This window comes from Mastigoproctus giganteus, chromosome 11 (genome assembly GCF_048544385.1).
Source record: "Mastigoproctus giganteus isolate SK-2022 chromosome 11, ASM4854438v1, whole genome shotgun sequence".
Taxonomy (NCBI): domain Eukaryota; kingdom Metazoa; phylum Arthropoda; class Arachnida; order Uropygi; family Thelyphonidae; genus Mastigoproctus; species Mastigoproctus giganteus.
In genome coordinates, this window is record NC_143585.1 from 158,609,823 (window position 1) to 158,627,141 (window position 17,319).

At 39.1% G+C, this 17,319-nt stretch overlaps 1 protein-coding gene across 1 annotated transcript in view; it reads left to right on the top strand.

Moving 5' to 3' along the window:
• The window catches only part of LOC150078534 (max dimerization protein 1-like), a 204,232-nt gene that overhangs the window by 49,905 nt on the left and 137,008 nt on the right, over positions 1–17,319 (top strand). Inside the window, exon 4 of the mRNA XM_090384769.1 lies at positions 13,194–13,223. Within this exon, the coding sequence (XP_090240895.1) occupies positions 13,194–13,223 (30 nt within the window). The remainder of the gene's footprint in view (positions 1–13,193; positions 13,224–17,319) is intronic.

The following is a 17,319-nucleotide window of genomic DNA, read 5'->3' on the forward strand; positions in this document are numbered from 1 at the left end:
CACAAGTAATTATAGACCTCTTAGTTTAACTTCTGTTCCAGGTAAATTAATGGAGGCACTGGTTAAAGAAGCACTGCAGGATCATCTAGACAAGAATTCAGTTATAGCTCAGACGCAGCACGGTTTTGTTAAGGGCAGGTCTTGCCTGACCAATTTTATTGGATACTATGATGTAGTCACAAAAGAACTGGATGCAGGGAATAACTTTGATATTATATATTTGGATCTTAGAAAGGCTTTTGATACTGTTGCACATGGAAGACTGCTGCACAAATTGGAACAGTGTGGCATTGGAGGCAAATTGTTGCTATGGATAAGGGGATGGTTGAGTGGCAGAAGACAGAGAGTGGTAATCAATGGACACTGCTCAACGTGGACTAATGTTATTAGTGGAGTCCCTCAGGGTTCAGTGTTGGGTCCATTATTGTTTTCTGTATTTATAAATGATATTGATGATGGTATATCAAGCTTAATGTCCAAGTTTGCAGACGATACAAAGGTTGGCAGGGTTGTCAAGGACACTACTGACATTATGCTGCTGCAACAGGATCTGGAAAGGTTGAGCAGATGGGCTGAGAGGTGGCAAATGAAGTTTAACATTGACAAATGTAAAGTACTACTCATGGGAAACAGCAACCCCAGAGCAACGTATCGATTCTGTGGTACTACACTGACAGTGGTAGAGAATGAAAGGGACTTGGGGGTGGTTGCGCAGGCAGATATGAAGTTTTCTGAGCAGTGCAGACGGGCTGCAAGAGTAGCTCATGGAGTATTGTCAATGATATACAGGAATTTTTCTAGCAGGGATAAGGAGGTGATTATTCCATTGTATAAGGCAATGGTCAGGCCACACCTAGAGGTGTGGCCTGACCATTATACAGGTCTGGAGGCCTCATTTCAAGAAGGATGTGGAGCTGCTGGAACGAGTACAGAGAAGGGCAACAAGATTAGTGAATGGAACAAAGGGGTGCTCTTACGAAGAAAGGCTTAAGTTTTGCAAATTACAGTGTCTGGAGACTAGGCACCAGCGAGGTGATCTGATAGAGGTGTATAAAGCCTTGAATGGTTTAAGCATGCTCAATGCTGATGGGATTCTTCCTCTAGCTCAGAAAAATCACCTGAGACGGCATAAATTCAAATTGAGGAAAGACAGATGTAGGATAGACGTGCGGAAATTTGCCTTTAGCCAGCGGGTGGTTAGTTGGTGGAACAGACTTCCATCCCTTGTGGTGGAGGTTGATAGCCTAAATAAGTTTAAGGCTCAGCTGGACAGGTATTTTGAACGAACAGAGGGGTGAAGTGGAAGTGGGTTGTTTTTTTTTTTTTTTTTTTTTTTGGCTGATGCTGCATAAGCTTGCTTTCTTGCATCAAATGCCTAAGCTAATGCTAGTTCCAGAGACACCATCTTATTGTTAAAATATCATAATAATATGAACCCAATAAAACATTGTTTTTTGGTTAAAAAGGCCTATGCGCTCCGGATTCATACTTTGTAAAATAAATTACGGCTTTCTCAGAGCGAATTGTAAGAGGTTTAATAAATATACATAGAAACATACAAAGCTTTCGGTTGGTTAGACAACCTAGTTGAAACAAAATGACAGTTAGAATGGAGGCGTGTACTGCCAATCTGGTACGTGAAGCGCGTGGCTAATTGTTTGAGGTTGAAGCCTGTGGCTGTGACATATGTGGACGTGGCCAGCGCTTGTCAGTGGACAGGACTATTGCTTTGGTGATAGGGTGGACCTGACAACCACTGTTCCTGTTCATTGAGGTATTGGAGCATTTTATGTTTAACGATTCCAACCAGGCACGGCACAGATAATGTCGGGACTTATCCACAATCACGACATCGCGGTGTGGGTCAATGTCGTGGTGGGTTGCCCAGACGTGCTCAGCAATAGCTGCGTGCTCCACATCTGCCAAACGGATCGCCCTCTTGTGTTCGGAAAGGCGTTTTTCGAGCCGCCTCCCGGTTTCCCCGAAGTAGCAGCTAGTGCAGTCACGGGAAGAGATGCGGTAGACTAACCCGCTCTGCAGTAGGGTGGGTAGGAAGGAGAAGTGTTACTTGTTTGTCTCCCACTAATAAAGTCAATGCAGACTTGCATTTAAAAATTCAAATTTTTAAACGAGCCAGATGAAAACATTACCCCGAAGAAGATAATGGTAAAAAAACTAGATGAAATCTTTCATATCGCAGAGAACCTCAAACGAAATGTTTGAGGTTCTCTGCGATATTTATTTCGCCAGGACCCAGAGAAGATTGTTGTCGGCTTTCAGAAATTGATTGATGAAAAGAGAAAGTCAACACGGTTCAAATATTTCCGCAATAGTCATTTCTTCATTGTGTATTTTTTTTAGTATTAGTATTATATTAGTATTAGTAATGGCCGCATGGTGCAAGAAAGCCTATGGCTTATGCTGCACCAGCCAAAAAAAAAAAAAATCCCAACAAAACAATGATAAAAATAAAATAATAATAATTAAGGAAGTTAGAGATTCCCAAACTTTCATGGTGCCCTTAGTGCCTCAGTAATTTCTGCCCAGCACACCCAGACCAAAAGAAATACCTAACAGTTCCGTTTAGTAGTTAGGTCCAAACAATGTAATAAGAAAGGTTGAAACTGTGAACTACCTCGAGCTAGTAGTTCGTGTGGTGTCCGACAGATGTCGAGTGTCGCTCTCGAAAATTTTAAATATTCCGCGGCGCACAGTTTGAAAACCGCTGTTTTATGCAATAAACATTTAATTCCATAATTATTTTCATTATCTTTTACATTGTATACAGTGAAAAAGTTATTTAAAAGGTATTTTTACAGTTATTTACGTACATTCTAGAAGGTCGAGGACCAATTATAATTTTTCCTATTGGTTATTATATTCGATTAATGCGTTTCCGTTTTACGCGATGCGCTCGAGGGATGAATTAATCGCGTTAATTGAGGCCAGCCTGTATAACAACAAAAATGAAGAATTAAAAAAGATAAAAATAAATAAATAATGCCAGCAGCATGGCAAGACAGAAGAGCGAAAATAGTCAAAATTAAACAACGATTAAACCGACAGGGAGGGAAGAGAGAGGTAACAAGAGTAAAAATATTGCATCAGAAACTCTATGATAATTGAGAACATCTAAATATAAAGATAATAATCCATTAAATTTCAAATGCTAATTAAATAGAAATTTAACAGCGCTCCCTCTCACGGGCACCAGGTACAAATTTATGTGAAATATCACCAACAGAGATGTAGTAGTAGTGGCATATGATGCAAGAAAGCAAGTGTATGAGCTTATGCAGCATCAGCCAAAAAAAAAAAAAAAAAATCACACCATTCCCTCCAAATGCCTGTCCAGTTCCTCCTTAAATTTATTCAACCTATCAACTTCCACAACGACAGATGGAAGTTTGTTCCAGCAATTAACCACCCTCTGGCTAAAGGCAAATTTCTGCACATCTATTCTACATCTGTCTTTCCTCAATGTGAATTTATGCCCCCTTAGGTTCATAATCTGAACAAGTGGAAAGATTCCATCAAAATTCAGCATGCTCAACCCATTCAAGGCCTTATACACCTCAATCAGATCACCGCGCAGGTACCTAGTCTCCAGCCACTGCAATTTGCAGAACTTAAGCCTCTCTTGGTAAGAGGATCCCTTCATTCCCCTCACCAATCGTGTTGCCCTTCTCTGTACACGCTTAAGCAAATCTACATACTTCCTAATATGAGGCCTCCAGGCCTGTACGCAGTACTCAAGGCATGGCCTGACCATTGCTTATACAGAGGGACAATCACCTCCTTTTCCCTGCTAGCAAAATTCCTATATATCATTGACAAAACCCCATGACCTGCTGCATTGCTCAGAAACCTTCATATCTGAATGCACAATTACTCCCAGGTCTTTTTTATTTTCTACCCCCTTAAGTGTAGTACCACACAGTTGGTACGTTTCTCTGGGGTACTTCTACCCATATGCAGTACTTTGCATTTGTCAAGGTTAAACTTTAGTTGCCACTTCTTAGCCCATCTGCCCAAATTATTTAAATCCTGTTGCAGTAGCATACTGCCATTAACAATCCTGCCAACCTTTGGATCATCTGCAAACTTTGACACTAAGCCTGATATACGTTCATCAATATCATTGAAAAATATAGAAAACAACAGAGAACCCAACACCGAACCCTGTGGGACTCCACTAATAAGATTAGTCCACGAAGAGCAGCACCCATTAATTACCACCCTCTGTCTTCTCCCACTCAACCATCCTTTTATCCATTATAGCAACTTACCCTTAATACCATTCTGCTCCAATTTGTACAGTAGTCTTCCATGCGCAACAGTGTCAAAAGCTTTCCTGAAATCCAAATATATGATATCAAAATTATTTTTTGCATGTAGTTCCTTTGTAACCACATCATAATATCCTATCAAATTTGTCAGACAAGACTTTCCCTTAACAAACCCATGCTGTGTCTGCAGTCTTGTCTAGATGATCCTGCAATGCATCTTTCACCAGTGACTCCATTATTTTACCTGGAACAGAAGTTAAACTAACTGGTCTGTAATTACTCGTGTCACCCTTCAATCCCCCTTTGTGAACTGGGGATACATTTACACATCTCCAGTCTGTGGGGACTTCCCCTGAGTCCAAGGATGCTCTCATAATTATGGCCAAGGGTTTGCTTAGTTGCTTTACTGCCTCCTTTAATATAACTGGATAGATCCCATCCACCCCAGGTGCCTTTCTTATGTTTAACTTCAACAATTTCTCCTCCACTTTGCTCTCAGTTATTATAAAATCATTAAGCACCCTGCTACAATTTGATAACCTTCTACCAGTTTCAAACCTTAATAACTCATGTGTGAATATAAATTCAAAATACTCATTCAGTTTGTTTGCTATCTGAGCAGGATCATCAACAGTCGAACCATCGATATCAAGTGGACCAATCAGATTCGTCCCCTTCCTTTTTGAATTTATATAAATAAAGAAATCCTTGCTGTTTTTCTTAGCATCTTTTGCCCAAGATTTCTCGTAATCTGCCTAACCTCCTTTGTGACCTGATTACAGACTAGCTGACCGGGGTTCGAGCCCGTCACCACCAAATACGGAGGTTGCGGAAAGGTCAGAGAATGACCACCGCATATCCCGGAGCAATATGGCCTTAGTTGCTAATGCTCCTAAAAACCAAACAACAACAACAATAGACTAGCTTATATCTGCCATAGGCTTCTGAGTTGCTTGATAATTTATATGCATCCCATGCATTTTTCTTCTCTGTCACGAGTCTCATTAGTTCATTTGATAACCATTTAGGCCTAACCTTTGAATAATATTTCTTAATAGGTATGAAACTTTTAGTAGCATCCACGATTAATTCCTTGAATGCTTCCTACTTAGAATTTACTGTTTGTAACATCGTCAGTTGATACCACTGTACAGAATTTAAAAACTGTCTGAGACCACTGTACTCACCTTTACGGAAACAAAAACCCTTTTCTTAACCCTTGATGGTAATTATATCTTTAAGTAAATCCCACATCCGTACACTGTGATCACTGCCACCTAGTGGTTCCTTTATCTGCAACTTCTTAATACACAAATGATCACTGCTGATAACCAGATCAAGAGTATTACCCTCTCAAGAGTATTGTCTCTCGAACAGGCTGCTACCGAAAACAATCATCCAATAAATCCACAAAAGTCTTACTAGTGTGTTAGTGACCAACCCACAAGTTCCAGTAAATATCTGGGAAGTTAAAATCACCCATTATAAGACATTCTGATTTACTAGCCCACTCTATTTCTCTGTACAATTGTTCATTGTACTCATTTGAGTCATTAGGCCTATAACACACTCCTCCTCTTATTTTTGCTTTAGCAGTGCTTATGTCACACCAAACTGACTCAACAGTGCACTGTTCATCTATATCAACTGGATGCACTTCTTTTGATTTTATGTTTTTCTTGTGTTTGTTTGTTTTTTAGTTTTTAGAAGCATTAGCAACTAAGGCCATATTGCTGTGGGATATGCGGTGGTCATTCGCTGACCTTTCCGCATCCTTCGTATTTGGTGGTGACGGGCTCGAACCCCGGTCTAATCAAGAAACGTGTGCTATGCACTGTTGCTCCTTCCCACCTGGTTACGGAGGCTCCTATGATTTTCTTAATTAACAGCATGCCACCTCCTCCCTTCCTAAACCAAAAATCGACTGACCATTACGCCCCATCTCACCAGAAGACCACAAGGCCAATAATAGTTAGGGAATCGCTGCATTTCGATCGTGAGACAAATTGCCGTAAAGGCGAAGCGATCGAAAGATCAGTCCGCCACCTGATACTCAGATCGAACCGTCAGTGCAGAAGACTTGAAAAGAGGTGGTCCTGATGCAGCGTAAATTAAAAAGCCACACCACTGACAAAATGTAATCTTAACCAGATTTTATAGACAAATAATGAACTGTGGATGGCAGCACAGCCACAGCATTAGCAAATCTTGACTATTTTCGCTCTTCTGTCTTGCAATGCTGCTGGCATTATTTATTTATTTTTTTTTTTTAATTCTTATTCTGATTTATTTTTATTGTTTTATATATATATATATATATATATAAAAACGGGGGAAAAAATATAAGAAAAAGGTATAAAAGAATGCAGATTATGAATGAAGTAAATGTGTGTCTTTCTCCCACTCCCAGAGTGGGATGGGTAATTTGACCTTCCTACTGGATTCAACACACATTGACATGACAACCACCACTGACGAAGACATAATTTTTTTTTTTTTTTTTTTTATATGAAAACCCCAAACACGGGAGGTATTAGAACCTATAGTACTGTGCTTGGGTTGGAGGTTGAGAAGACGAAAGAAGATATTTGATGACATTAGACTTGAACTTCTTTAGACCAATTTTCAGGAAATACATATGAAGGAAGGTTGTTCCAGAAAATGGCAGTTGAATGAATAAACGAGGAAGATGAAAAGTTGGTTCTGTGAGTTTGAAGTTGGACTGTAAATGGATGTTGGCTGGTGATGGCATTTGTTCAAGAGAGAGCAGGAATTATGGAAGCCAATTCAGAAAAACAGTACCCATGGAAGTATCTGTAGAAAAGGCTTGCAGCAGAAACAGTATGTCTATGAGACAGCGAGTGGAGAGACTCCACTGTTAGAGTGGAGTCATTTCATTAGGTTAATTAATGATTCATCTCTGTTAGAGATGAATCATTAATTAACTTAACTGCCCTCTTCTGAATGGAATCTAGAAGCATGAGTTTGGTGGCACTACCCCAGATGTGGGAACAATATTCCATGGTAGGGCGGATTTGCGATTTGTACTGCGGTTTTGCTGCTGACATGCCATTTAGCAATCTGAACTGGGTACTCTAACCTGGCTCCCTTTAAAACCTCATCCCGGGGCAGGGGGGGGAGACAGGTCTCTTTCTCCTCCCTGCCTCCCCCCAAAAAATTTGCCTGGTGGGGCTCGTCACCACTGACCTCTTTGGTGGTGCCCAATCTATTGTTCCCATTCTTCTACCTGTTTTCCCCCCAGTCTTCAGTCTCTCTCACTAAACTGATTGAGTATACTGATAAAAATGCTGCCAAATTCTCAACTTCTAAATTCTATTGCTTTCCTGTATATCTCTTTCAGCCAAATTCTAGTGTTCACCCCCCCCCTTGTTTTTTTTAGGCCTTGCCACTGAAATCCTTGGAAATTAGGTGGTGGAGCCTGCCAGAATACTTAAATAATCTACCGGGTGCCTGACCCGCCTCTTCATGGCAAAGTGTGGGCAACGGTGGATCTCAATAGGGGCCGTATGGCTAAATGTTCAGAGAAACAACAGACCACTCCCCGCACATTTTTAAAATCTCTGGCCTCCACAGAGTTCTGTGTCACTTACAAAGAATGCAATGCGGAAAGGGGGAACCCCTGGTACCATCAGACAACTAACACACTTTACACTTTGTACAGTCAAATCATGTTACGATGGACTTACCATAGTAAAGTACCGTTCACTATATGATGTGTGGTAAGCGCCGGTCATTGCGATCACATTTGTGAATTGAATTTTAATTCTATTAAACATCTATTCTAATTAGCAAAAATAGGAGGAATATTATCCACAGGCTATAAAAGTAAAAATATATTAAGCATAAATTTATCCTTTATTACCTTACCAATTAAAAAATTAAATGATACGTGAAAATTGAAAGAATATACATGATAATCGGAATAATTAATACATACTGTAATATGTATATACTAACTAGTTGATATTTCTGTTCACTGACATTTGTGGGTGGGGGTTAAAATTTAAAACAGTAAAAAGATAAGCAATCAATAACAAAGAACATAGCACACATGAATTGCAAGTAACACGATATGAGCAAGAGAGAATGGAGTAACAAGTTACGAAGCTTTAAAAATATGAATGAAGAGAAGATTCTTGAAAACTAATTTTTTTATATGATTGAAGATTTCATGGAAGTGTAAACACATTTCACCATAATAACCCACAGAATACCAGCTGTCGGTATTATCACAAATTCAGTAAGATCGAGTTTATTATCCATTTATGATAGATTGCACTAACAGAAAAGCCCAATAAATAGGTGACTGCTAATTGTTTTTATTGTTTTGTGGTTGTGAACTCCAGAAATCCGACCGAACTACCAGGTTGGTTGGAGACAATCGTAGGGTAATCCCCAGTGCTGCGGTCTCCTGCCCCGATCAAAGACATGCTGTCCCAATTAAGCGAAGTAAACCCTTGGCTATTTTCTCGATTTGGGTTCTGTCCTTTAAGATTTGTCCCAAATAACCGGAATAAACTGTATTTAAAATATTTACAAAATATTAAAGTATAGTATTTACAATTTTTTTTTTTTTTTTTTTTATGTGAACCCCAAACACGAGAGGTATTAGAACCTATAGTACTTAGTACCGTGCTTGGGTTTGAGGTTAAGAAGACGAAAGAAGATATTTGTTGACATTGGACTTGAACTTCTGTAGATTGTAATTTTCAGGAAATACGTAAGAAGGAAGGTTCTTCCAGAAAACAGCAGTTGAATGAATAAACGAGGAAGATGAAAAGTTGGTTCTGTGGGTTTGAAGTTGGACAGTAAATGGATGTTGGCTGGTGGCGGCAAGTGTTCGGACTGTTTTGAAAGAGAGAGAGTGGGAATTATAGAAGCCAATTCAGAAGAACAGTGCCCATGGAAGTATCTGTAGAAGAGGCATGCAGCAGAAATAGTGCTTCTATGAGAAAGCGAGTGGAGAGACTCTGTTAGAGATGAATCATTAATTAACCTAACTGCCCCCTTCTGAATGGAATCAAGAAGCCGGGGAGAGGTTTTAGGGGCACCACCCCAGATGTGGGAACAATATTCCATGGCAGGGCGGATTTGCGATTTATACAAAGTGAGCAGCTGTTTGGAAGAAAAGTAACACCGAGAGCGAAAGAGAAAACCAAGTTTTTTAGATGTAGAGGAAGCAATATTTGTAATGTGCTTGTGCCAAGAGAGATTAGAAGTCAGTGTAATCCCCAAAAGAGATATATCATTTTGCCTAGAAATTGGAGTGTCACTAAAGATAAGCATAGGAGTAGAAGAATCCTTTTTGCAAGATATAAGACAAGACTGAGTTTTAGAAGGGTTGAAATCAACTAAATTGTCTTTGCCCACTGGAGAATTACCTGAAGATCGGTATTTAAGGAATTGGTAGCAGATTTTCGAGAAGTTGAAGCTGATTGAGCAGGACAAGGTTTCTCAAAATGGAAAGTTGAATGCAATGTGCTATCATTGGCAAAACTATGGATAGGATTTCCTGTCAATGGAAGAAGGTCATTGATATACAAGAGGAAAAGAGTGGGGGAAAGAACTGAACCTTGGGGGACACCAGCATTAGTGGAGAAGATAGAAGACAGAGAGCCATCTACCATCACCCTCAGTGAGCGATCAGAGAGAAAACTGGATAACCAATTACTAAAAACAGTTGGCAAACCATAAGATGGAAGCTTGTTTAGAAGACCTTTATGCACGATCAAAAGCCTTTGAGATGTCAAGAGCAACTACTTGTGTTTCACCGAACCTTTCCATTGAATTAGTCCATAAATGGGTAACATAAGCCAGAATATCTCCAGTGGATCGACACCGACGGAATCCATACTGGTGATCGTTGATCAGATGGAAGGTTTCTAGGTAGTTTAAGAGTTGGCGGTTAATTGATTTCTCCATTACTTTAGAAAGAGTAGAAGTAATTGCAATGTGACGATAATTGGATGGGAGGGATTTGACACCCTTTTTAGGAACTGGCTGGATATGAGCAAATTTCCAAGCAGAAGGAAAAACACCTTTGGAATAAGAAAGTGAAAAAAGGCAGCAAAGAATAGGAGTAAGTTCAGGAGCACAGGTTTTGAGAACAAGTGGAGAAATACCATCAGGACCTGTAGCTTTCTTAGCATCAAGATTCATCAAAATCCTTCTGATATCCTTTTGATGGAAGACCACAGGAGGCATTGAATGGAGCGTGTTAGGAATGGTGGGAGGTGTTTAACCAAGATCATTAATACATGAGCTGGAAGAAAAATGGGATGCTAGCAGGTCAGCTTTATCCTTGGCTGAAGTGACAACAGAACCATCTGGTTTGGACAGAGGTGGGAGCAAAGATGGGCAAAAGTTGCGACCAATAGCTTTGGCAAGAGACCAGAATGCTCGGCTACCATTAGGGCAAGAAGCAAGTTTTCTACTCTTAGCCTATTCAAACTCTAGTTTGGACTGATTAATAAGCTTGCTTTCTTGCATCATGTGCCTCTACTAATGCTAATGATAACTGCTTTACAACTGTTGCGAGCTTTGGTGTAGGCAGAAAATGAAACTGAAGAATTAGAAACAAGCCAATTACGATATGCAACATACTTTTCTTGGACAGCCTTATCACATTTATTGGAAAACCAAGGTTTAGATAAAGGACGAGATTTTAAAGTGGAGTGTAGGATAAGGGATTCCATTCCTGTAAAAATAATTTCACTGACACGATCTGAGCAAACGTTGACATCAGAAGTTTTGAAACAGTAATCCGACCAAGGAAAAGAAGAAAAGAAGTCTCGCAAGTCATCCCATTTTGCATTCTTGTAATGCCAAAAAAAACGAGGTTGGGAATAGCCTTCAGATAAAGGTTCCATTGGAGAAGAGACAATCACCAAGTTGTGATCTGAAGTGCCTAAAGGACCTCTCACTTCGACCATGTACTTAGAATGGTTGTTTGTGAGAAAAAGATCAAGCGTATTGGCTGTATGATTAGGATTGTCCGGTATTCTTGTAGGAAAATGAACAATCTGTGCCAGGTCATTAGTAATTGCTAAAGCCTCAGCATCTCGACCAGCTGGGTCGGTGTGACTAGAAAACGGAAGTCAGCTGGAGTTGAACATTAAAATCACCAAGAAAAATTACTTCACTGTTAGGAAAGTTGGACTGGAGAAAGTCAAGTTGCAAAGAGAGGAATTCAAAGAGCTTCAAGTGATTAGTGGAGTTGGGAGAACGGTAGAGACAACAGATGAATTTGACACGATGAGGTAGAGAGATTTTAAGCCAGAGAAGATCAAAGAGAGGAGATTCCAGATTGCCAAGTCTCTGACAGGGAATATCAGAATGGACATATGCACAAGTACCACCTTTGAGGCGAAAGGAATCATACAGCGAATAATTTGGGCATCTGAGATGAGCAGTAGATGACTCAACCGATAACTGAGATTCTGTCAGAAAAAGTACATGGGGTTTGGCAGACTGCAAGTGGAAATGGACATCGTTGAGATTAGAATTGAGACCACGTATATTTGTGAAATGAATTAGGAAGTCCTTGGGAGGTTTAGATCTTTTCGCAGATAAGCTTGCTCTATTAGTTTGACAATTCATGGTGTATTCAATAGTAAGAAAACGTAGGTGGGACATGCTGTATGAAGTAATGAAATTTTTGGATATGGCGTACATGTGGTAAGAATATACCCAGATCCTTGACATAACGTGGCCTCGACAGTGCTCCCCGCATACACAGTACTCGGACTCTCTCCAGACACTATCTGGCAGAGCAGAGGTAGCAAGCTTATACACTAGCTGATCCGGAAGCTTCCTAGAGAGTCACCAATAGGTTCAGTCTGGTGTTCTAACTAGCGGCCGGCCGCTGTAATTTCGAGGGTACAGCTCTGAACACCGTTTGAGAGCTGTACCCTCGAAATGTACGGAATATTGGATCTTGTCACGACGTTCATCATAACCACAAAAGTCATCAATCATACTGCATGATGGAAGAGATAGGGAAGGGTTGACCGGAACTTAGCTCTAGAGACTAAACATGTGTTTCACCACTTCAAGCCTCTAATAAGCAAAGTGGTGGTATTTCACCGGTTGATGAGAGTCATCTACCACCTAGTACTGCCTGGCAACATAGAGGGGCGGCGTTCCTCCATGTGGTGTGGGCACCACACCTCGACCCCTGCTTACTTTGGTTCACACCTGGGTTGTCACCCACCATGTACTTGTGCATGGAGGTTATACCCAGGCTTACTAACAGTCCCACCATCGTGAAGGTGCAAGCAAATATAGAATATTCATGAATATACAAAAAATGTTTTTTTTTTTTTTTTTTGGTAGTTGTTGGCGCATCGGCTTCTGTGGCCATAATGCACCTCCCAAGGTTTTTGCAGTACTTTGATCCAAGCCCGAGGCGGGATTCGAACCCACGACCTTTGGATTGCCAGGCAGGCACTTTACCCAACAAAAAATGTTACAATGGAGCATCAAATGTTAGTGAATCACATGCACGAGGTTGGTGAACATTATGGGTGCACTTATCAATAATTAATTGCATTTTTAGTGATGTAATTGCCTTGCCCTCTTCTCCCATTGGCTCGAATAAATATCACCAGTAGGAAAACGTTTTTAATGTATAGATAGATTATGCTATATTTTTATTATATTGTATGTTAATTATTTTTAGCAAAGTAGTTTTATTATTTGAGATATATTATAGGCACATGCTGAGGTCATATCTTTTCTTTCAATTTTTACCTGAAAGGAATTTTAAAATGGTGTGCTGTAAACAATACGTAACTTTAAAAACATAATAATCTTAAAAACTAAGTTAAAATTACACCTAAAAATGTGAAATTTGTACATTTATACATTTTTCTCTCATTTCAGAACCACCCATAATGAATTAGAAAAAATCAGGTGAGTATTTCAGATGTGGTCTTGTTTTAATATACTAATGACATGAAGTGAAAGTGATCATCACCCATCCACAGCTGTGGACAGGGAAGCTTCTTTTCATAGTCATTTTCACACTTCATTTCACCCTCCATCTCATTTTGGGTGACCAATCCTAATGAAAATTGCCACATCTTTGTGTTTGACATGTCTTCAGGTTTAAGTCTGTTATTGAGTTCTGGATTATAATATTAATAGTAGTAAATAGAAGAAAGCTTTTACAACAGCATCAGCCAAAAAAAAAAAAAAAAACTCATCTGTATATTATCTAATGTTTTCTTGTAATTTCTCTAAGTGTAGAATGGTAGGAAAGAAAATAAAATTCCATTGCATTTTGAGTTTGTCATATTGTTTGTTATTACAGCTCTTCCTGCTATAATGGACCAGTTTATGTTTCAAGTTGTGCTCATATTTATTTGACACCTTGTCCACATCTGTACACATGAAAATTTGAAGTTTTGTTCAAAAAAAACCCATTTTCTTCAATGTTATTCTTTGTTACTAGTGCTTATTTCAGTTTACAGTTGACCTTGAGTGTGTGTTGCATATTTTGGAGGCGCCTCCGTAGTCAGGTGGGAAGGAGCGACAGTGCGTAGCACACGCTTCTCGATTAGACCGGGGTTCAAGCCCGTCACCACCAAATACGGAGGATACGGAAAGGTCAGGGAATGACCACCGCATATTCCCGGAGCAATATGGTCTTAGTTGCTAATGCTCCTAAAAAACCAAAACAACAACAACAAACAACAGCATATTTTGGTTATATATTTTCTGTGTAAAAATTTACACAGAAAATTTTTGTTTTTCCTCAATAAATTTTTGTTCATACTAAAACAATTACCTCAACTGACAACCAATAAAATAAAAATAAAACAAGTTTATTGCAATCAAAAATTAAAAAGATATAAATTAAAATAGATTATGTTGAAAATAAAACTAAATCCAATTAAATTACAAAGTTGAATTAAAAACATGAATTCAAGCAAAGGGCAAGTAGCTTTCAAGGTGAAGAGCCTCTTTGCCAACTTACTGAAGCCTGTGATAGCAGGTCCACTATAATACCGAAAGGTAGCCTTGCGCATGTGTGCAGATACCCAGCTGCGGATCGTGCTTGGTGAAGAAAAGAAAGAAAGAAGGGAGGGCAGGAATAACAGAAGAGGTCATTAACTGCCATACTCAGTCTTGTTGATGTGACGTACATTAGGCACGTTGTTAGGTTGCAACCTCTCATCATCATAAAATGGTTGCCTCCAAAATAGGATGTATGAGGGTTCCAGGACTGCGATTTTGTAACCCATCACATGGCTTCTAACCACGAAAGATGTCAAGAATTATTAGCCCATTCTATTTCTATGCTGAAATGGCAATTATAGTTAAAATGCTGTGCATGAATGCTCAGAAATGGGTGAGTTATGAGCCATCCCTGAACAGGAATGGATAAATTTGAATATGTCCTCTTCCAGGGCTTCCATGGTGAATTTACCCATTCCTGTTAGACTCTGGTGCAGATATATCAATAATGTTTTTGCTATTATACCTAGGGATTGGAGGAATTGCTCCTCCAGTATATTATTTCTTTTTCACCGTTTATTACATTCACCCTCGAAATGGAGGTGAATGGTGCCCTTATGTTTTTGGAAGTTTTGGTTCACCATAATGGTTTTTACTTGGCAACTTCGGTTTATGGAAAACCTATGTGCAGGGTTCAATATACTAACTTTAATCTGCACATGCCCCATGGCATTTATACAGTATGGTGAAATCTTTATTTAATCAGGCATGATCACACTGTAGTGACCCTGCACAGAGGGAGGCTGAGCTTGTCATAATCAGGACTGAGTTATCTAAATGTGGTTACCTCCACTCATGTTCTGTACAGACTCCAACTAGTTGACAATGAGTCTGTTTGTTGTGTCAATTGGGGTAATGATCTGGTTGCTGCTGTATATGTTCCCCACTGTCCAGATGTCCCCATGCATTGCTGCGGTGCTGTGTCAATACCATATTGGTTGTGCACATCTCCCTTGCAGGAAATTGCATTCGGCTTTATCCAAGGTTAAAAGTGGCTATTCCACTTTTGCATACTGCTAATATCGTATATTGGATTACTTCCCTAGATTGTGGGGTGTGTTATATTGGTCAAACTGAATGAAGGTTGGCTGATCATATTAATGAATGTGAGGAGGCTATTTGTCGTACTGATTTTGACAACTCAGCCATCTCTGAGCATTACTGGTATGCCCAGCATTTTAACTGTGATCGCCATTCCAGTTTAGAAATAATAAAATGGGCTAATAATTCTTGCCATGGTCTTTCTTGGTTAGAAGCTCTCCATATTCTGCGGCAGGTTACAACATCAATCACGGTGCTGGAACCTACATACATTCTGCTATAGAGGCCATCATTTTACATGTGATGGGAGGTGGCAACCTAACAACTTGCTTAATCTCATCAACAATGCGGAGTCTGGCAGCTAATGTCCTCTTCCATTATTCCTGCCCTCCCTTCTTTCCTTTCATTTGCCAAGCACGGTGTGCAGCTAGGTATTTGCATGCATGCACAAGACTACCTTTTCTTATCATAGGTGACGTGGTGTTGTAGGCTTCAGCAAGTTGAACAAAGTGGCTCTTTGCTTCGAAAGCTACTTGCCCTTTGCTTGATTTTATGTTTTTAATCCAACTTTGTATTTTAATGTTTTTAATCAATTTGGTTTTAGTTTTATTTTCAACTTAATTTATATCTTTTTAATTTTTAGTTGCAATAAACTTGTTTTATTTTTATTTTATTAGTTGTCAGTTAAGGCAATATTGTTTTAGTTTTAGTACCTCTGAGTTTTAATACATTATTTGCCAATCATAAATATGCATAATAGAGTGAATTCCAGTTATTTGGGCCATCGGTTAATCGGGGCAGCCATTTATTTGGGACAAATCTTAAAAAACTTAGTGTTTTTTAATGACCATGCTCATGTGGACTAATTGTGGTGTCCTGAAGGACACAACAATTAGTCCATATAGTGGTGTCCTTCAGGATTCCATGTAGGGTCCATTATTGTTTTCATTGTTTATTAATGATACTGATGTATTATGATGATCATACCTCTTAGCTCTTATCTAAATGGAAAACCATTGCTTCAATTTGAACCGGATCGTTACGTCAAATCATTCCTCTGTAATCATCGCTCATCTATTGAGCAAAGCAGGAGATCGACAACAAATATTAATGGAGAAGTAAATTGGCAATTTTTAGAATAAATTTTTCTTGAATATTTGTGAAATATTTCTTTTTCGTGTAATCTGATTTTTTTTTGTGTCCTGTTTCTAGAAAATTTGTTTTTTATGTAATATTTGTTTTTATATTGCGGAATGTTTTGTGATAGTTTTTATGTTATTTGTGATATGGGAAATATTTTATGTTATTTTTTATTCTCAATATAAAAATTTTATCTTGAAAAAAATGTATCCATCAGTGGCGTAGCTACCATGTAGGCAGGCAAGGCAATTGCCTCCGGGCCCGGCATCTTTGGCTGTCTCCTGTTTTTGCAATTTTCATTAAGTAGGGGCCCGAACATGCTCTTTGCCTCTGGGCCTGAAAAAGGGGTAGCTACGCTACTGGTATCCATTATAAAAATTGGACGAATAAAAAAGTTGCGCATATGTCGAGCACGCGGAGTAGATGGTTTATGCGAAACATCCTTTGCGTTTCTTTTAGGTATTTTGATTTGTACATATCGATTACGAAATAAAAGAGCTTTCTTATTGTAAATATTTTATTGATCATTCACAGATTTTCATAATTTCTGGAAGACAACATACAATGGATTTAGGATAACTAAAGTAAGAGATGTATACTTGCGAGTGCAATGTATCTAAATCGCTCTGTAAAATAGCACCGATTGATGTACCGATCTTGTAGTTGAAGCGACATAAGCAGCTGTTAGGGGCACCTAACAATGGAATGTACCGAAAATGCGAGACGAAAAAAAAAATTGTCGACAAATATTTTTATTGTTGCAATCATACTTACTGCAGTAGTTACTTCAGGAAGCATGATCGCAACG